General features: G+C 40.1%; 1 protein-coding gene across 6 annotated transcripts in view; it reads right to left on the reverse strand.

Annotated features, from left to right (window-relative positions):
• The window catches only part of plxnb1b (plexin b1b), a 111,589-nt gene that overhangs the window by 7,184 nt on the left and 82,480 nt on the right, over positions 1-21,925 (reverse strand). For 5 of the 6 annotated variants that reach the window (XM_036571058.1, XM_036571055.1, XM_036571056.1 and 2 more), the window contains 24 exons: positions 21,346-21,502; positions 18,569-18,677; positions 18,186-18,294; positions 15,969-16,982; positions 15,521-15,655; positions 14,971-15,093; positions 14,789-14,882; positions 11,591-11,757; positions 11,319-11,470; positions 11,006-11,111; positions 10,734-10,870; positions 9,186-9,362; positions 8,848-9,085; positions 8,320-8,562; positions 7,568-7,750; positions 7,204-7,352; positions 5,953-6,053; positions 5,435-5,652; positions 4,605-4,783; positions 4,423-4,489; positions 3,785-3,931; positions 2,306-2,471; positions 1,981-2,084; positions 355-439 (listed from right to left, as the gene is read on the reverse strand). In XM_036571058.1, the coding sequence (XP_036426951.1) occupies positions 355-439; positions 1,981-2,084; positions 2,306-2,471; positions 3,785-3,931; positions 4,423-4,489; positions 4,605-4,783; positions 5,435-5,652; positions 5,953-6,053; positions 7,204-7,352; positions 7,568-7,750; positions 8,320-8,562; positions 8,848-9,085; positions 9,186-9,362; positions 10,734-10,870; positions 11,006-11,111; positions 11,319-11,470; positions 11,591-11,757; positions 14,789-14,882; positions 14,971-15,093; positions 15,521-15,655; positions 15,969-16,982; positions 18,186-18,294; positions 18,569-18,677; positions 21,346-21,502 (4,360 nt within the window). The remainder of the gene's footprint in view (positions 1-354; positions 440-1,980; positions 2,085-2,305; positions 2,472-3,784; positions 3,932-4,422; positions 4,490-4,604; positions 4,784-5,434; positions 5,653-5,952; positions 6,054-7,203; positions 7,353-7,567; positions 7,751-8,319; positions 8,563-8,847; positions 9,086-9,185; positions 9,363-10,733; positions 10,871-11,005; positions 11,112-11,318; positions 11,471-11,590; positions 11,758-14,788; positions 14,883-14,970; positions 15,094-15,520; positions 15,656-15,968; positions 16,983-18,185; positions 18,295-18,568; positions 18,678-21,345; positions 21,503-21,925) is intronic. The other variant, XM_036571061.1, reaches the window with a different exon arrangement.

Here is a 21,925-nt window from a genome sequence, read left to right on the forward strand (position 1 = left end):
GTATTATGTTAACAATTCATAATGCATAATAAGCATGGCTATAATGTGTAATGCATTTTTATAAATATTTATAGCCATGTTTATAATGCCTTATGAATGCATTATAACATGTTATGAATGTGTTTATAGATGCTTACAAAGGTGACATTCATAGAAAGTGTTACCACTCTTTTTTCTCTCTTCTTTGAGTGAATGACAAATAAATGACAGTTTGTCTGCACATTTTTGGGTCTTTTTAAATCCTCCTAGTTGTTGCCACTACTTGCTGCTTAATCCCAGTGACACTGAAGCATAAATTAATATTAAATTGGACATAAGGTTACTAAAGGTCCCTTTGTGAGTGTTTGTACTTACTTTCTCCTGCCACATAGTCATGGTTGTCATGGTGGATGTGTTTGCTGTGGCGTGGCACGAGAGCCACTGTAGCTCCATCAGGAACCTGCAGGATACACAGTCAGGATAAAGACATCAGTCAGAAAACTACATAAAACTTACTACTATACATAACTACACAAAACTTAAATGACTAATTGTAGTTCTATATGTACACTACAGGTATACATCTCTACAAAGGCAAAAGTTCTTTTGTGGTTCAGCAAATATGCTGTATGTTTGAAGAGCTTCGTTCTGCTTCGCTCTGAAAACATGAGCAGGGCTACACGGTCAGCTACACTGTCAAATTTGTATTCCTTTAACTGGACTTAATATTATTTGTGCTCTCTTCGTATACTTTATATGTTGTATAGTTGATGGTGAATGACTTAAGTATCTTTTTGTGGTGAGTGTGTGTGTGGGGTGGGTTGGTTACATGTTTAGATTTAGAAATGAGATTATCATTGAGATTATGTAATTTTATTATATGTAATTTGTACTGTATCTATTGTGTCTTTTGTATTATGTGTTTATCTTTTCTCATTTGAGATTAATGTTTTTGTACATGGTCCCTGATGAAATAAACACAATAAACTATGGTACACCCACTGATCACTTTAGTAGGTGCACTTATCTACAGTTGTCCATTGTATCAGGTCTGTTTACTATAGTAGGTGCACTTTGTACTTTCCCAATTACAGATTGTAATCCACCCATTTCTCGGCATAATTATCAATGCAGTGCTGGGAATTATCCACCACCCAAGGACCTGCTCAGTGGTGGTCCTGTAGGGGTCCTGACCATTGACGAATGGAGTAAAGAAAGGCTAACATATTACACAGTGAAACAGAGGGACTACAGTCTGAAATTGTAGAAGTATAGTGCACCTATATGGCAAGTAGACCAGATGAAATGGACTAGGAGTATATATACAAAGCCTAATAATGTGGCCAGTGTATATATACATATATACACCAGGAATTAGCATCTGTCTTGAGTGGTTTTATCATTTGGCATGGTCTCCAGTGACCATTTGTGATTAGATTTTGCACAGAGTAAGAGTATCACATTCACTCTGTCAGCCTCTGACTGTGTTTGATGTCAGAGGAAAATGCACTATGAGTACTTGTTGTTCATGTTTGCACTATTACAAATGTTCAGATTGCATCCATTGCTAAAACAACATACACTAATGGGAGAGTAGATAAAGAAAGAATATGGTTTTGTCTCTGCTGTGATGCTGCAGTTAATTAAGGCATTCCTTCGTTGCACATCAGGTTAGCATTCACACTACAAACATTGTGTGGTCCTATGTGTCCCTGACCACCTTCGAACATGGTTGAGTGACAGGATCTATAAAATGCATTGGATCCCGATTATCTGGTTGGCGCTGTCCACTTATGACCGGATCACCCAAGACGTATGCTAATGCGATGTGTGAATAGGCCCAAGTTCAATTTAAACTGACTGATATATGTGAGCAGGACCACTACATTTTTGTCTGGACAATAATGTAACTTTGGAGCCATTTGTCTTTGCTTCACAGTTGGTGTAGTTACTGCTCTTTGCCTCTGAAGGGCAGTACAGTTCAGTGAGAATCATGTGTACCTTGTAATGCTGAAGTGTGTTGAGGCGTTTCCAGTTGCCCTGCACTACAGATGTCAGGTCTTCATCTGAGAGAATGAGGTGACCTGCCACACCTGACCGCCATTCTGCAAACATACCACACACATCATGACTTATAAAATGAACTGCATAAACTACTCTGAATATACATTAGAGTTAAAGTAGGATTAAGGAAAGTTTAAGGAAGAAGAGAAGTTGTGTAAATAAACTGATTTAGTGAATTCAATAAAACAGAGCCAAGAACAGTGTGAATATAAAGTTCAGAGGAAAAGGTGGATGGGAGAGATGTTGGAGAGACTGTTCTCACCCAGGTCCAGTGAATCTGTGTGTGGTCTATGGGAGTATGAGGTTCCCTTGTAGACTTGGTCTAGAATCTTCTCTTTGACCTGGGTTATAGTGTCACAGTCCAGTACTTTAGCAGCTACTGGCTGAGCCTCATTCAGTCCCACTCCTTGCATCAGCACATTCAGAGTCTAAAGAGAGAGAGGAAGAAGGAATATGAATCAGCTGTTACCTTTTTTCTCACCTAATTCCTAATAAAAAAATAAAAAAAATCTCTACCTGCTTTTGATGGATGGATAAAAATCATGAACTGGTTTGGAATTACTTGAAATATTAACACTCAACAATTTTGTATACAATAACTTACATAATGTAGATTTAAATATTAACAAAAGGCATTTAGCAGTTGAATTCTGTGAACAAGAACTGAATAAATGATAAATAATATACTGCAACAATCTATTTGCAATTTTGTTTTGTCATATTCCATCCTGAAATTCAATCTCTATTTTTGGAATACGATAGTCTGGATATTATTGTTATTACAACTTAATTCATGATGCTATACAGCTGTCTCAGTCATTTTAAAATCTACAGCTCTGTTCATCTTTCTGGACACATCAAAAAGGTCTTCATTTTTGTTTACAGCTTTATATTAAAATCATTTTATAAACCTCCAACCAAACTGTTTTAATATTACTGGAAACTAAATCCACTCTTTTGAACAACAATGTAATTTTAGTTGCTCTCTATTGGTCTTTTGGACAACTCTGTTGATAAAAGTTGCTGGCTAATGCTCTCCATCTGCCTTTGATTTAGAGTGAGCTGTCTCTGTATCTGATGTTGCTGTAAAGTCATTAAATCTATATAAACACTAGCCTCTCTTGTTAATATTACCAAGAACAGACCCAAACAACAAAATACAAATCCAGCTCTGGTTAGTTTTATTTTTCTCCATCAGGGTTCAAATGATAAGAGTGAACTTCTCATCCTTTGTTCTTCCATTCATCCAAATACAGCACTGCTATTCCCACAGGCAATGGCCACTTGGTCTAACCAGACCCAGAAGACCAAAACCTGAATAAGTCTGAACGTTGATTAAGATTTTTCAGAGCACATGATTAAAGCTATTTCTACTCTTTTCTAGGACAGTAACCCAAGCCCTTTTATTCCCACACTGGAGGGAGTATCAAGCAGCTTTACATAAGCTGTTTGAGCCTTTTTGTAATTGGATTTGCTCAAAGATTTTTTCTTGTAATTTGGTTTTATATATTGTAGTAATTCTTTTTTAGATTTTGTAATTCTTTTCTCATGGTATGAGCTCTTCTATTCCCATAATACAGGTTTAAAATATCAAAAAAAGCTTCTTTCTGTCAATAACTACTAGAAAAGTAATGTATAAATAAACTTAAACTACATTACACTGAATCATCACTCCACTAAACAGAATCAAACTGAGTATACTGTCTTTTAGCAGTAAATCCAGACCAAAAACAAGTCTAACCAGTGTGCGGTACTCCAGGTCCTCTCTCAGCAGGCGGTTGTCATTGAGGGTGTATTTGGCTTTGCCAGTCACTGCATCCACAGGGCCTTTATCCACCTGGTGCTTTATAGCTCTAAAGAGCATGTACAGACACTCCCCTGCTGAGTCCTTAAATGAAAAGAAAAAAGAACATGAAAGTGCTGTGAATGTACAACACTGTACATATTCCATTGTTTACACAGTAAAATGCTAGGCTATATTATGTGGCAGTTAGATGATCAAATGCATCATTCCATCAAGATCCAGTTGCAAAATATTTACTATTTTATAAATATTAAATATTTTGTGTGCACCCAAGTTTTGTTCAAACTGAATTTCTCAAGTTTTTTTAAACAAATAAATATAAAAAAAAATATTGGTGTACTCTTTTGACTATATTACATGTCAATAGGCCCTCAATGTATTCAATATATATTTTTGAGAAATGAATAATTCTGAATAATTTTAAAACTATTGAACTCATTTGAAATGAGATGAAATCTTTTACATGATGAACTATTTTTTTTCTAAAAGAGCTGCAATCTAACTGAATCCTTGTGAGCTCAGAGATTTATGTTTCTACTGATAATTCCTGCCAAGTTCCTCATTTTGACACTTACCCTCAGGAAAGCATAGAGGCATATAGACATCCAGTTGGTCAGGAGCTTCTCAACAACTGTCTCAGTTCTGTATGGAACAACCAAGCATGAATGATGAATCAAATAACTAGTTAATAAAAAAAACAGAATTTTGCTACAGATGAGTGGTCTTCTCTCCAACCCACTCTCCCTTTCTTGCTCACCTGCGGAGCATAAGTTTGGGATTTTTGGCGACGTACTGCTCCACTAGATCATTAAGCAGCGTTTTCAGGATGTCTGTGAAGTACTCCAGCTTGCCGTGCAGAGCTACTGTGAGCAGAGACGCCACGTAGGCACGATCTCGGGGAGAGAACGTCCTCTGGCTCTCCAAAGTGTGGATGAACTGAAAATGAGAAGAGAAAAACATCATACAGGCGAAAAGGAGATAGATAAGGAAGGAGACAGAGGAAGAGGTGTAAGGAGATGCACATGAATCGAGTTTGTTCAAAACATCCCAAGAGGTGCTGGAAGTATAAACTGCTAAAACAGTCGTCATATAAAGTTAACTTATAACTTATAACTTATAAAACTTACAAAACAGTCCTCATATAAAGGTTTGACCAAAAATTTAATTTAGGCATGTTCCCCCATACTGTTTTCAATAAAACTGCCAGAATATTAGACACCAAACATGTTTTGGCTGACTGACTACATGTGTGATAAGAGGAAAATTGTGCATACTTTCTGACGTAGGCAAAAATCTGAACATTTCATTAACCACTTAAAATCCCAGGCTTATTACATCCTAGGGCTTATTATCCAGTAACTGCATGGACTACACTGCAAACTGGTTGAGTTATTGAGTTATTCATAAGTTACAGAAGTGTATAATAAAAGTCTGACCCTTTCTGCTGGGTACAGCCATTTAAAGGGTGTAAATATTTCAGACAGTTTAAGTTTAAATAATGACAGCCTTAAAACAGAATGAATTAAAATTCTTTAAACCCTCACAAACTCCTCTTCTCTAAGCATGGGAATGACATCAGGATGTTACCTTGGTAAGAAAGAGTTTGCTATTGAGCAGGTTGGAGAGCTGGACGAGGCCCTGCTCCACTGTGGCCCGCCGACAGTCCTGCACATCCAGATCCCTGCGCAGAGGCGACTCCCGATGGCCCGGGAAAAAGATTCGCTCAGCATACATTTTATAATCCAGAAACGGAATCCCTGATCCCACCAGATCACTCGACATGTCCATCATTTCAGTCATCAAGTCTGGAATAAAAGTCAGAAATCAACAAGAATCAAATTATCCATGTCTCTGAGGGAGCACTACATTTCAGATAATAATTACTGAGTGAGATCACTTTAACAAGACTGTATAGAAAGTGGATCCTTTCTAAAAGAAATAAACAAGCTTGGAAAAAATGTACTCATTTCACATTGCTGGAAAAATATTCCCTCTAATATCAGTTCCCATGGGTTCAAAAGTGTATGTTTGACTAGGCTTCTAATTTTATGAGAGTACTTTCTTTTTTTTAAAAAACTTTCTCTGCCCTCATTTTCCTCTCTCACCTGTAAACTCTTTCTTGCAGCGGTCTCTCACGCTGGTCTCCAGATTCTCTAGCTGAATTTGAACCTTCTTGTAATCCCTCAGAGCTTGCTTACTCTTCCTCCTGAGAGAGACAGAGGAGAGAGGAGGGTGCCAAGAGAGCAAAGAAGTGTTAGAGACAGAGATTAAGTCACACAGAGGCAAAGAAAGCAGCCTAATCTAAACCAATAGACCCCTGAGAGAACTACTATCGCACAGAATAGAGTCCAGATGTGGAGGAACTTGTTTGAGTGATTGTAATTCACACCAAAGAGAAGCACTAAACCTGCTCACAGGAAATGAGCTGCTACACAGCTAGTCAGTGTCAGTGACCTACTCACACATTCACATACATACATAGACACATACAGCACTCTGCAAACATTTCAGACACCTGAGAAAATGATTTATAAAGTTGTTTGTTTGGGAAGTGTTTATTTGCGTGCTCCGGTTTCCTCCCACAGTCCAAAGACATGCAGTCAGGTCAACTGGACACGCTAAATTACCCCTGAGTGTGAGGGTGTGTGCGAATGTATATGTCTGTCTGTCTGCCCTGCGATGGACTGGCGACCTGTCCAGAGTGTATCCTGCCTTCCGCCCAATGACAGCTGGGATAGGCTCCAGCTCCCCCGCGACCCAGAAGGATAAGCGGCTTAGAAAATGTGTGTGTGTGTGTGTTTGTGTATTTGCTCAAAGAAACACCAATATTACAAATAAATACAAATAACATCAAACAATTCACAACAAGTAGTGATTTTACATATGCCACTGTGTTTATTCAACCATTTTAAGCCTCTTCTCATAGAAGTCCAGTATTAACTGCAGTCCTGGTGATGGGATTTAACAAATCCATGTGATGGCTGAGGGTGTCAAGCAGGCATTTGGAACCAAAACTTGCTCTTTAACCTAGCTCACAAGTTTTTTTTATAAGAAATTCTGGTTACTTTTCTACTGTAGTTTTGTTTATTTACATTTGTCCTGATGTTAATCGCTGTTTACTGGCAAAAACACATTTACTGCTGGGATAATTGGTTTTGGGTGCTTAGGTGCTTAAGACTGTTGCATAGTGCTGTACACACAGTCATAATCAGAACATTTAAAAAAGGCCAGCTGCATTTTATATTGTGTATATGTACATGCAGTCGTGTAATTACATGTAAGTGGTATAGCAAAATGACAATAACTATAGGCTTCAAGAGCTCTAAGAGGCAAAAATGGAAAACAACCACACTCACCTGTAAATGAGCACAATGATCACCACAATAAGGACCACGAGCGAGGCCACCACTCCAACCCCTATCTGAGCCTCCATGGGGAAGGTGGACAGACTAAGGGAATCATACTGCACCCGACCCAGAGAGAAGTTCAAATTCCCCATCTGCACCTGCAGCACACAACACACAGCCCCGTTACACACCTTCCAAACACACTCGTACATCAGATAAAATCCCCCTTCAGTGAGCACGACTGTCTGATTGACTGTCAACTGACTGTCAGTCACTTAGGCGCTGATGAAACCAAAAGTACAGATGACCAGTACATCCAGTAATGCATTAATCACAGAAGAATTCACCTAGTGAGAACATTCTGTGAACTCACTGTGAACTCAGGCAGAGCGTCGGCTCCCTCCCGCTTGCGTCCATGGCTGTTAGAGGGGGAGGGCTGCTGGGGGGGCGGCTCACAGTACAAGTGGTTCCGTGTCAGAGTTTTCACTGTGCATACACCTTCGCCAATAAGAGCCACCACCTCCTCTTTAAAGATAGCCAGGTCCAGATTCTCCCCCTGCACAGACAAAGTGAGGGAACAGGGGACAAAAAAGGGGAAAAAAAAAAAATAGAAGAAAAATGTGAGGCTGAGCTCATAAGTAATGTGATTCAAACAAAAAGCAGAAGCATGTGGTAAGCACACACGTGGTAAATTAAACCAAATATATATATCTATCAATATCATCATCAGCTGACATGTAGATGAAAAATATACATATTTGCCCATGATATTCCCACATCAGTGCATCCATATTTTTTTCCCCAAGTCATCTGCCTTGAGGTTAAGTCACCACAATATGATGCATTTTAAATATCTGCATATTAATATCACAGCTTTCTCAGTCATTTCAGGATCATATACAGTTTATTATTCTAGACACATCTTAATTTTAATAATTCATATTCATTTTAAACAGTAGCCTCTTAGCTTCCTGCTGTACTATATTATAAGAAATATATTAAAAGAAATTCTAAAACATCAGAATCATTTTATACATTTATCAGCAACCAAACTGGTTTTATTGGTATTATCCAAAACAATGGTGTATAGTTAAAGAGCAAAATTAGAGTTCAGCAGGCACTTACTTCTACTGATATGACTGATCCTGGTTTGTAGCGGAAGGGCTGGCTGGGGTCATGGCGGTTGAGGGGGTGGAGAGTCGGGTTAAGCTCATAGGTGAAAGATGACTGGCTGATGGAGTTGAAGTCAAAGCACAAATTATCCAGAAGAAACTCCACCCGTATGTCAGCACCAATCACCTGGGGGCCCACAGCAGGGGTCCGGCACAGGAGGAGGGAGGAGGTGTTCACCTCACACCGCTCTTCAAACTGGGAGAGAAATATGGGGGGGTCAACACGGTGCTACAACAAAAACAGACTCCACATCAGAAACACCACAGCAAGTTTTGAAAAGTGTTTGTAGACTGTAATCAGACCTTCAATCAGAATAAATGAACAAGTACAGACTATTTTACAGTAAACAAAGGTTAGTACAGTAAAGAATATGCTAAAACTATGTTAGATAGTGCATGTAATTCTGTGTAGAGCCTTTGAGGTTGAGACTATAACCATAGTGCCAATCCCTGGAGGAAAAGGAGTAATGGTTTTACTCACAACCTTGACAGAACACAAGGTGTTTTCTGGGCAGTCTGGTTCTGGAACAATCCGCCTGTGTCTCCATAGCAACCCTTGCTCGACCTCTGCATTTATAACGCTTCCTCTATTTCTTCTCCTCCGTCTGCTCCCTCTCTTCCTGCGGGAGATGGAGTTTGAGGGAAACACAGTCACTCTGATTCGCGGCTCCTGAACGACGTCCAAGTTGTGTCCCGTCACATGGATCAAGCGGCCACCGCTGTTCCAAGAGATAATAATTTTAATAAAGTCAACAAAAGAAACAGAGTTGTATTAATAACTAAGAATACAAAGATATACACTCACACACACACACTCACCTGATGAAGCTTTTTGAGGGCATGGCCTGAGTGATGTTAGGGTCAGAGGTGTAGTAGAAGCCACTGCCATGGAGATGTCGTTCACTGTTACCATAGCGTACCGTCACCCTGTGCTCTCCAGTTCTGTTGCTGGCGCCGGTGATGCACTCAATGCTGCCCTCCTGCACATCCGACACACTACACAGAGAGGGAGAGAGAGAAGAGAGAGAGAGAGAGAGAGAGAGGGGGAGAGGGGGAGAGGGAGAGAGAGAGAGAGAGAGAGAGAGAGAGAGAGAGAGAGAGAGAGAGAGAGATGGGGGGGGTGGAATATATGTAAACGCAAAAGAAAATTTTATTTTAATATACAGGGCATACAGGACATCTAACATCCCTTACAGGAAGATCACATGAACCTCACAGGTGAATAAACTCGTGGTTTTTGCACACTTCACATATTAAACATGTCCTATCACATGAAAAATGCGGAAAAAAAGTGTGATTACTTGTAAACACACTTTACATGTGAAATATATGTGACTGTTCTGTAAGAAATGTAAATTATGTAAACTTGCACTCGCTAACAGAGATGGATTAACCCTTTTGTTGCCATATGAACGCTAAAGCAGAGGGCTAACAGAAGGTTTTACAGTGATCTGACTGTGCTTTTGTGCTGTATTTCTGGGTTGGGGGAGGTTAGAGCTGGTTTCTCTCGCTCTGGCTAGTGATCTGATGTGTGAACCATGTCGCTATTTTTTAACCCTTTGTTTATAATATGAAGGATAAAAGCAGAGATGTAATACAACAGTAGCGAGTGGGTTTTGAGTGATTTTGGAGCTGGATTGCTGGCTGATGGATGGTCACAGGTGGAAGAAATCACTCTGGATTGTGAGGGCAGAGTCTGATGAGTGATGAATCATGGTGCAGTTTTAACCCTTTGTTGGAATATGAAGGCCAAAAACCAGAGTAATAATGTCATGATTTTGGGTGATTTTCCAAACCGAATTACTCACTGATGCTGACGTCACAGCTCGATGAGGTTGATTGAATGGTCTGATATGCGTCTCATGTCTGTAGCTTAAAACGGTCTGAAGTTACAAAAGCTAGTTACCTACATTTTTGCCCGCAAACTGCGGGTTTTGGGTTGCCGATATGTTTTACAGGTCTTTGCTTTGTTATTCAGCGCTTGAACTAATTGTCAGAAAATGAACTAAAAAAACTGACACTGACTCAACTGGTGCAAGGACATGCTCTGACAATGACATTTGTTAATGGCATCGATAATGGCTGCATCCATGGTAGAAGTACTGCTGAAGAGACAACGTGCCAGTCCTCCTGCTATCATAACTCAAAATACTTTTTACAAGCTCTTGACCATAGGTGACCAGGTGGCATTTATCTGATGTAGCAGCCAGGTCATAATGTATCGACAATGAAGATGTCCCGTCACAAGTGCAGTGTAATACATGAAAAAAAGTCACAAACACGGCCAGAAACCTGATGTTTTGCTTGGCTTGTGAGGCTCAAGTCAGGTAGCAAACCTCTGGTGTGTGTATTGTGTTTGTCACTCACATTCGACAGGGGACATCGTCCAGCAGCACACTGATGTCACTGGCTCTGCCGGTCAGCAGCTTCCTCCCTGTGATGGTGAGAGATGTACCCCCTGCCCGTGGCCCCCTCTGTGGACTCACAGCCTCCAGCTCTGGGTTCTGCTCACAAAAAGAGACCACAATGTGATTCAGGACAAGAGAACTGCACATTTTATCTTCTCTTCATGCTGATCACATTAGTAGTACTAAATATGTTAAACTGGAACTGTATGACTACAGTGTAATACAGCTGACCTGGTAGCTGAACGTCTGGCTGGACAGGCCAGACCCTATTCCAGGCACTTCTACTGAGACGTGACCTGAGCTCTCTGCTCCATTCCTTTCTGTTGTGCACACGATCCTACAGAGATGAGAACACGGTCACATTTACACCATTTAAAAACACCATCTGCCCTTTACATTCTACAACCATTTTATGACAAACAGACTAATAGAAATGGTCCCAAAACTTGGAATAAAATCTCTTAATTCTCCTATAAAATTAATTTTTGACCATATTAAATTTTGTCATGACAGCAACGATACACATTTGTGTGTGTTTGATTACCTGGATGATATCTCATACAGGTGTGGTATGACTGTACAGGAAACCCCAGCCACAATGACCGATCTCAGGATGTCTTGAGGTTTCTGGCCCAGGTTAGAGCCAGAGATGGTGAGAGCGGTGCCACCCTCCATCAGCCCTGACAAAGGCTCAATCTGGACACACATACAAACAAAAAACAAGTGAACCACCATTTACTGATTATGCATAGAGGTGTAGACTTTTACACACTGGATAGTAAGAAAATAATTCCGCCAAGTGAATGAGTAACTTACAAAGTGAATGACTGGAGCAGGGCAGGTTTCTTCAATGTGCTGGGAGCAGGACTCTCTGTGCACACAGCTCGACTGAGCCCCCCCACACCACACACACCCGTACTTCTGATCTGCTGTGTGACATCGACTGCAGTCTGAACGGCCCACCGAACAGTTGTACAATGTCACTGCAAACGTACACAAAATCCAGAATAAATGGGACAAGATGGGCAGAGTTGAGAGCAGAGATTATAAAGATTCTGTTAATTTAGATATGAGCTCATTGTAAATCTTAAAAGGAATAATTTGTTGAAAATTCACAATTTTTCCACTTAACTTCAAATAAAGTCTTCTTTGTTTCTTTGGTTTTGCAGTGGAGCTATGCGGCTAATCCAGCTAAAGTTTGGAAAAGAGCTATTTTTAGCTATGCAGTGTACTTTTGTGTATTTATTTATATAGATAACAGTATGTCATACAGTGACAGCTACCTCATAGAAAGTTATTATGAATCCAGAGCTTGAAGCCTGAAATACTGTTTTACGATTGTTTTGAGACAAGCTTTTAGGCTAAAATGCATTTTTAAAAATTCATTCATGGTGGAGAGGTACATGCAGGGAGTACTTACATAAGGTAAAACAGTCCCTAAAGAAATGTTTTTCCCCTGATTGACCACTATTTTACATTAACATTACATGTAAAAGCTTAGAAGACTTGTAGGCTCACTGGTCTTTTTGGATAGCAAATAAAATGACTATTTTTGCACTGTAAACATTGTGACCCCTGGTTCCCATCACCACAACTGAAAAAACATTACAATAAACCATTTCATATCAAACCACTCTGAATGACTATGTTTACAACTCAATGATTGAATTATGCAGAAATTTTGAAAAAACAGTGGAATTCTCCTCTCATGACTAGATGTGGTTTAAGGCAAGTGTGAGAATTTGGGCATGCAGTTCATACAATACTAACTGGTGGGGTGTAAGCTCCTATTTTTTGTTTATGGTACTAGAGGAAAACTCTGCAAACCTGCTTTTTTGCCCAATTATTCCTTTGAAAACAAAAGTGTGCGTTTGAGTGCTCATACTATACTCTAATACTAGGGCAGTCAAAAGGGGCTCTTTACAAAATAAAAATACTTAGTCTCAAACTCAGCATGGTTTCAACAGTCTGATTCAGAAACAGTGCATAATTACAGTGCTGAAGCTGCAAGATTACTGCATTTCTCTCTCTCTCATTGTCTCTCTCAATAGGGAAAACCGTGATGATCTCAAAGTACAGAGTGCTGTGTTCCAATCCCAACACAAAAAGCCGCACGTTAAATCTGGGCCACTTAGCAGCTGATTAAACGAAATGCTCTATTATATAGCGCTGCTCTGAGCTCAGAGGACAGGGGCAGCAGTTAAAGACCACGGGCCACAATAGCGAGAGACTATAAACTCATCACTTCACCCAGCACTCTCTCAGAGCCTGCTGCTGCAACCAGCCTCACAGCTATGCTGGTTACGGCTTCCTCTGGGGAACATGAACACGGCGCAAAGTGAAAACACAGCTGTTGGGCTGCTCATCTGGAACCATCTGCTTCCCACTGCTATGAAAAGGAATGCCGCTGGCCTGAATAAGCAGGCGAGTGAGGAACCTCAGCGTTAGCATGGTGAGTGTGAGCGAACACAAACCAGGCTTCCGTCCTCTTTTACACCACAGCCCAAAAGGCTCTCAATGTCCTGACACATTAATGTTGGGAGCTACAACTACAGCCTGAGGTACCAAGCAAAATATACAATGACATTTAAGACAGCTGCCACTTTTAGAATGAAGAAAAACACAAAGTCTACCAGCTCACTGCACAATGAAATCTGTTTTATATGTTTATACATACAGTATAAATATATAAAATGTATATATTCATGCAGAATTGGGTTCTCTGTGTTCTATTCAAACTTTTGGACTATTTATTTATACTGTATGTATAAATATATATAACAGTTTTCATTGTGCAGTGTGCTATTTTCTATTTTCCTACTGTCTGAGGACTTGGTAGTTTTAAAGCAAAGTATTTGTAATGATCCATAATGCATTTACTTCCAATATCTTTTATTAATAAATCAAATGGAAGTGATGCGGCAAGTGAACTTGAAGGCTCTCATTCACTGCTGTTTGGAGCACAAGAGACGCTGCTGCCACTCATCTGCGATAAAATGCGCTGTAAGGGTGACACAAGATCCAGTGGTAATAGATGTCCATGCAGCACATTACAGCTATTCTACTCGTTTTCTTTAGTGATTTTATAACTTCGGTTTTGGTCTCGTTGTAGAGAGTGGTGGGATCTCTGTGTAAGTAAAATATCTTTGAGACGGGGCGTGTGCAACGTAGCGCGAAAGCCCCGGTTCTCAACGGCTGAGAACTGGCCTGCAGACTGCAGGTCACTTAGCAACGAAGTCTCGCCTGGCTAGTAGCGAACGAAAAGGCACAGATTTAAGACGAACATTTGGAGATGAACGGACTTATTCGCATTTATAAGCAGCGCAGTTGATTTCCTGGTACGTTAAATCTGCAACGAGAGACTGTCAAACACTAGAAGTCGCAAAGATGAAGTCGCTTCTCTTTCGAATTTTCCCGGTCCACCTTAAACGGTGCCGCATTTACATTCGGCGCCTCAGTTAGAATTTAAGGTGGCACGGGAAAATTCAAACAAGAAGCTGGAGAATAAGAAGCGACTTCAGCCTCATAAAACAGTCGAACGATGAGAGACATTTCACAAGAAACTGGTCTACTTTTAAGGAAACGTTTTCTGGTGGAAAGGGGAGGAAAGCGGCTATAACTAGTTAAAGCTTAAATCAGAGCAGAGTAAGTCCGCGTTTTCCTTTATATTGTTTAGCCTAAACTAGGACATTAGGACATACTGAGACATACTGGACATTAAATGTTGCGGCTCCCAAGGTGGTTTGATTTTTGTTGAAAGGACAAAATGGCTCTTCTTATCATTTGGGTTGTGACTCCTGACCTAACCTGGCTTTAATGCAGAGGGAGCCGGTCGGATTTCTCACTCATCCAGTTGTGTTTTTGTTATGTGCTGCCACAGACTGTCCGGGCGCTGCACTTTCCCACTTCCAAGGTCCGCCTTTTGCGTTCCGTCAACATTACGTTAGAAATTAAATATATAAACACTGCGTATATATCTCACTGGTCAAAACAAGTCAACTAATCACCACTCACCATACAAGTCATTAGCACTGTCCACATGAAAGGTGTCCCTCCTCTTCACGTAAACCATGGCGTTGTACTCCTCCACCAAGGCTGTGTAGGAATACTGTTGGAAAAGTGCAGGTTTCTAGGACACTGTACAGTAGAAATACTTCACGAGTTTGGTTTCTAAAAGAGAAACGTATGTGCGTTACCTGATGATGTTGACAGGTGATGTCAAAGAGGGAGGGATTCATCTCGTCCTTCTCCACATAAGCGTCCACCACCACAGTTTGCCCCTCAATCACTAACACACACTCGTACTCCAAATCTTGGTCCTACAACCAACACATACAAAATTATCACGATCTGGTGTCTCACAAATGCACATGAGTGTAAATTATTGGCAAATCAAAGTCACTTGATATTAATTAGTTCTCACTCGTATATTATTAAAATAAGCGGAGTAAGTCCGATTCTAAACTTCCCATCAGTACCACATTTGTGTTTGTAAGTGGAAGAGTACGATCTGAATTTGATGAAAATGACATGCGCACAGAAAAATCCTTTACATTTTTGATACTGCTTTGTTTCTGTCATTGTTTAACATTGAAACCAGTGTAAAAAGACTCAAATCTGTAGATGCAGAATGTAAACTGAATGTACACATGATGAACTGCATTCTGTAACTATGTAATCATGTTAATTATGAACTACATAATTCCATATAAATAGTGATGTAAATCAAATGTGCACATTTTATACCTGGTAGAGATGAAGGTTCCGGGCCAACAGAGTGATTTTCCTCTCCCTCTGCACAGGCAGCAGTGGGGAGCCTTGTACCTTCTCTACACACGGACACGCAGACGACCCCCAACTGACCAACGAGCCCTCATCTCCCTGGTTACACACGTTAAATAACATGCAGTCATCCAAACACCAAATAATCGAAATAATCAAATTACCAAATCGTCATAAATGATTAAAAACTGATGCGTTAATATACTAATGAAAAGCTGATAAAAATGAAGCTTAAGAAAAAAACAATTACAGTGATGGCATTTTGTAGCTGGTAACATCAAACAAAGCATAAGCGTCTGGAGTAACTGAACTGAACTGATTAAAAAAGGACAAGGCAGAAAGGGTATGGAGGTGGAGTTTATGTTGCGTCCAGTGAGCTTGTAGCGAGAGGTTTCCGCTAATTTAGACTCACCGGTAGATAAAGGTCCCCCATGTCGTACTGGTAGTCTAGCTCAGAGTCCGCATCCAATAGCCGAGGGTAAGCAGGAGCAGCTTGGTCTACTTCTCCGTCCCCTGATAGGACCGTTGTTGCTGAAAAAGTGGTGGTGTCATTCTCAGACACGCCCACTTCTTCCACATCAAGTTCCACTTCCTTCTGGGGGAGGCGGGGCACCTGTGTCTCAGTTTCGGCCACTTTCTCCTCAGAGTGAACCGGCAGGTCCGATGGCAAGACAGGGCTTTCTGTTAGCGATAAGGGCAAGATGTTGTCAGATTCAGAGTCTGCAACTGCAGTCCCAGGACTCTCCTGATGCACTGTGGGTTGAGTTTCAGTAGGTGGCTCAGCCAACGATGGTGATTCTTCTACAATCTGTGGGCTGCTGGGAAGGGTTGGAGCATTAGTTATTGGTTCCACCAGTGGTGAGATGTCCACAGATAATGGAAATTCCTCCGCAGCTCCGGCTGGTGATGGTGTTGACAACTCCTGCTGCTCCTCGCCTACCGTGGTGGCAAGAGGTGGCTCTGTTTCCGTGATGACATCCAAACTGGCTACAGTGATCATATCCCTTTCACTCAGCGCCTCGGCCTCTGTTTCACCAGCTGGAAGGATCTCCTCTGAGGTTGCCTCCTCTAAAACAGGCAGGGTGGAGTCCGCAGGGGTAGTGGCCAACGTCTGGCCCGCAGGGGTCGGGAGCACAGGCGTGGTGGGTGCGACAGTTGGCTCAGGGGTTGTGGGTAATGTAGTTGGAGCCGGGGTCGTGACTGGCGAAGTGGAAGTGGTTGGTTCTGGCGTTGTTGTAGCTGTAGTTGTAGTTGTAGTTGTAGCTTGAGTGGTTGGAATAGTAGTTGTAGTGGTTGCAATGGTTGTTGTAGTTGGAGGTTCAGTCCGTTGTGTGGTGGTAGGGGGAGTGTGTGTTGGGGTTGGAGGGACTGTTGTTGTGATCTTTGCAGGTGTGGTTAGAGGAGGGGAGGGCGTGGGGACTTTGAACTGAGAATGAAGAGTGGAGGGGGAGACCAGAAACGGAAAAAAAAACAAAATGAACAACATAAAAGGGAAGCAAATTAATCATAACTGAGGTTAGAAAAATGCAGATTCTCTCAGTTAAACAGATGGACTGGATGTTCTTGGCAATATTATGTTGATTTATTACTGACATCTACACTGGTGTATGCAATGTTGATGCATCATGTTATCATTAGCTGCCTCTTTATAGCTCATTATGAAATGAAAAGCAAATAAACTGAACTATAATGAATCATGAATTACAGCAGCAGTCAAATGTTTAGACAACCATTTTTGATCAAAAAGCTTATGCTCAAAACCTTGAAATTTGTTTTTAAGCCAAACATAAACAATGATGTTGACACCTGTGCATGAATTTATTTTCAGAAAATAAAACATAGTTTCCATTTACAACTTGCGTGAAATTCAGAGTTGTAAAATCATTTTGGTATTCTTATTACTAGGATTAATTAAAAATTAAATTAAGGAATGTCTGTCATTGTTAATATGTTAATATGACATGTTGGGGTGAGTCTACATAGCTTTATTTGGTATTAAGCTAATATTTCTGACAGTAAGAATTTCATGTGTTGTATTACTGTTGTCATGCCTATTATTCTAAAAACGCTTGAGCAGCCCATGATTGAGTGTGTCCAAACTTTTGACTGGCATTGCATACCTGGTTAAGAGATGTATATCACCAACACCAAGAGTAACGAAATTATTAGGGATGCAGGATGATATCACAGTCATATCGGTATCAGTAGATAATTGTATAAAATAAAATTGTCGCTACCAGAAAGACGTTTAGAATTGGCCGATATTTCAAACTGATTTGTTGACGCACTCACTGTATTTAGCAGATTGATTAGGCATTTTATTAATCAACTGCATTTGCAATATTTTACAAACAAATGTTTATTTTCTCTCTATAATGCTAATCCAGGCATATGTAGTCCCAATTCTATTTTTTATAAATGTTCACATTTTGGAAGATATGTATGTTATGATGAAAAACATCATCGGCATCAGTTCACACTTCTCTTATCAGTGCATCCCTAGAAATTCCTCTTTAAACATCCTCTTAAAAACTTCACATAATGCCTTTAGTAAAGCTGCTAGACAGACAAATACACACATAAACAGAAACACACACAAAGATGCCCAGTTGGAGACATGCTGACTCACATTTTCGTTGTAAATGATGACCCCTTGCTCGCACACAGCCTTATGGGTACACACATGCTGCTGTACACACCAGTTACAGCCCCAGCGGCTGGACACGCAGCCACGACAACTGCCGAGAGACAATGGAGAAAACACATCACCTCAATACAGACAGACCTTCAGGAGAAAGAGTCAGAGATGATGACAGACCTGAAGGTAAAAAAAACTAGCTAGCTTAATTAAATTCTTCTCCTCTGAAGGACAAGAAAAGGTGAATCAAATTATGCATGGATTGTTGGGCTTCACTGAGTGACCACAATCGGGCATCTTTTGATAATGATCCTAGATAGGACGACATGGACGTTACACAAACAGCTCTGTGTGAGTGTGTATGTGTAACTCACGGTGTGCTCCCAGACAGCTGCTTCACAACAGTGCAGTCATAGAAGGTGAATTCCCGAGAGGTCACGATGACATCACCAAACCGTAAGGACAGCATGATCGTTACAAAATCTGAAAGAGAGAGAGAGAAAGAGAAAGAGAAAGAGAGAGAGAGAGAGAGAGAGAGAGAGAGAGAGAGAGAGAGAGAGAGAGAGAGAGAGAATAAGACACTCTTTGGGTCTGTACCAGTCTGTGTGAATAGGCTTTTTAAATATTTGTTAAAGCTTATCATTGACAAAGGGGAATTAAATGTCCAGAACTTTCTATCCAAAAAAAATCACCACATTCTTCAAAAACAGAGTGACTGAGTGAGTGAGAGAGAGAGAAAGTGAGGGAGAGATAGTTCCCCACATAGAGTCAAAACAGATATAATAGGATCCATCTGCACCGAACAGCAGACACAAACACTTCTGATCAACCTGCACTTAGGCCAGGATAAACACACAGGCATGCATGAAAGTCATGCTCACTGATGCCTCTGTATACTCATATCTGCAGTCTAATACCGTATCTGATCTCATTTATCATGATTCTGTGAAGACAAAAAATAAAGAAACCAAGACATTCCTGGCACAGTGTGCATGCCAGCAAGCAACACACACACATACACACTTCCCTACATAAATTAGATACAATATGACCACTATCACTGTGAAACTATACTGAGACAACAAACTGCTACTGAAATGGCATTCACAGATTCTACATGATACATGATAGCAGTTTAGGCCTAAAAGAAGGTAAATAATGTCCCTCTACACTTTTCTCATTACACTTTCTTCACATTCGAGTCTGTCTGGCCAATCTGAATAACTTTGATAGAGGCTTCAAACTGGCAAAAGAAAATCAGGTAACGCTTTACTTAGATTGCCCGCTGGAGACTATTATACTCACCTTACTTGTCCCCAACTCTAACCTCACTCCAAAATATAAACCTAACTCTGGCCCTGTATCTAACCTAGTACTAATCCTAACCCTTACCCTGTTGTGAACCAACTAAAATTCTCCAGATAGACTTTAAATAATTTGAACATCTACAGACGATCTTATAGAGGGCTATTCAAATAAAGTGGGACTGAAAATCATTATTTGAAATCAGTTTCTTTTGCGAGAACACCAGAAACCTCTACCAGAGTTTTGTAATACCATATTAGATGAAAACTGTTCATGGTTACATGTTATAAAAGTCTAGTATTCTGACAACCCCATGCAAATCACCCAATGACAGAGACTACAAAACATACAAGAAAACAGATGCATACTAAGATGTTAAAGATGCAACAACTATGAAAAGTCCACAATACTCAACACTGAACACAGACAAACACAACATGTGAAGAACAGCCAGAAGCCCAATCCTTAAAATCACTAAATAAACTATCACTGCACTGGAATGCTTTCATAGTCAAGAGGACTGAGAGAGAATGTGTGTATGTGTGTGTGTGTGTGTGTGTGTGTGTGTGTGTGTGTGTGTGTGTGCGCGTGTGTGTGTGTGTGAAACCTATATCAAATTCCTTAACATTTATTTTTTCTTAGAAGCTCTAAATAATAAAATATGGCTTATGAAAACACACAAACGGTGATACAACTATCCCCCTCACCCCCAAAAAAAAGAACAACAAACACATCTGCCATCATTTATACAAGACAGCACCAACACACACAGCTCCAACAGCACAATTCAGACACAAACTATTAATAGAGTAAAGTAGCACCAATAAATCCAAAATGCAAAACACAAATAGAAGACTGGGCTGATACACATAAAATACGACTGCACAGCTTTTTGTAATATTAATACTGGAGCATAAGTGCAATATATCAATAAATGATAAAAGATTTTCACAGTGTGTTTCCAGGATCCTGAACAACCTAAGTTATAGATGATGAGTCAGGATATTCATGTGATCTAAGTAGATTAGATGATATGTCAATAAACTTATCAACATCATCATTATGAAAAAATGTCAGTGTGGGTTTTTATTGCTGATGCATTTCTTACTTAAAAACAAAATTCTCTGTAATGCTCTAGAATGGAGAAGGACAAATTGGCTTATAACTGACTGATTCCAATACACTGTTATTTTGGTGGGATTGCATAACGGATAACCCCACTGCACTTCTAGGGTTTCATTGCACCATGAAGGAAATGACTTATGTACAAACAAAACTTAACATGGTAATCTTTCGCTTTGTCATTTTAGTTTTACTAACTGCTGTCCTGAAGCATTTCAGCCTTGGTATTTTACCCACTTACCTCAGTGTTTATTTATATTGGAATATATCAATAATTGTTGTTATTTTGAAGGAAATGCTCATTTTTATTAGCTATGAACTTGTTTTATCCTTTGTTTATTAGACCTGTAGTTCTGCTACAGTCCTTGTTATTTTACAAGAAAAAAAATATGAAAAGGCAGAAGCTTATAAAACAATATTGGCACTATTTTAAGTGTATATCTCAGTGAAACAGAAATAGCATAGTTAGATTAGGTGATACATCAGAAAAATAGTGATGCACAAAAAAAAACAAAAAACAAACAATTGTCATTACAATATATTGTTGCTCAAATTCTTGTCAATTTTTTATTTATTTATTTTTTTTAATATCTTTTAAAAAGTTACCATTTTGGAGATACATGTTTTTCTTTGGGGAGTGACAATATTTAATACAGCATTTTGTCCATATCATGCACCCCTAGTGATGAGTATGGCAAAGGTCAGGTCGGACTGCCTTTCTCACCTTGTCCAGGGGGCACAGTGGGCACTCTCTGGGGGTCAGGGGAGGGGCAGGTGACCCCAGTCTCAGTGATAGTGGCTGGGGATGGGCTGTCCTTGAAGAAACAGGAGTACAATTCCCCGTCCTGAAGCCTTGGGAGGCCCGGAATAGACAGAGAAATCTGAGGAGAAAGAGGAACAATGGTTACAATTGCTTTGAATTATGTCATAGTTTCACATTTCATTTGGTAAGCCTGAACTGGATTGGACCGGTTTGGACTAGAATAGGATGAACTTAATGGCATTATACTGAAGTAGGGTAAAGAACTCAACAAGACTGGGGTTAAGCAGATTGTCTTGGTCGGTGCATGACTGAGCTGGCCTGGATATGGCTGTTTTGAACAGGCAGTAGAGTCTACACTCTAAAATCCCTCTTTCCGTAAGTGAAATGGTGTTGAACACTAATTATAGCTTGAGTATGAAACTAAAATAAATATGGACAGTAAATATGAGTTGTGTGAGGGTTAAGAATTAGGATGCTGTTAAAATGTTCTCAGTGGGGCATTCACTCATGTTAACTTTCCGTTCTTTGCATAAAGCACACA

Source organism: Colossoma macropomum, unplaced genomic scaffold (assembly GCF_904425465.1).
Source record: "Colossoma macropomum unplaced genomic scaffold, Colossoma_macropomum, whole genome shotgun sequence".
NCBI classification, from domain to species: Eukaryota; Metazoa; Chordata; class Actinopteri; order Characiformes; family Serrasalmidae; genus Colossoma; species Colossoma macropomum.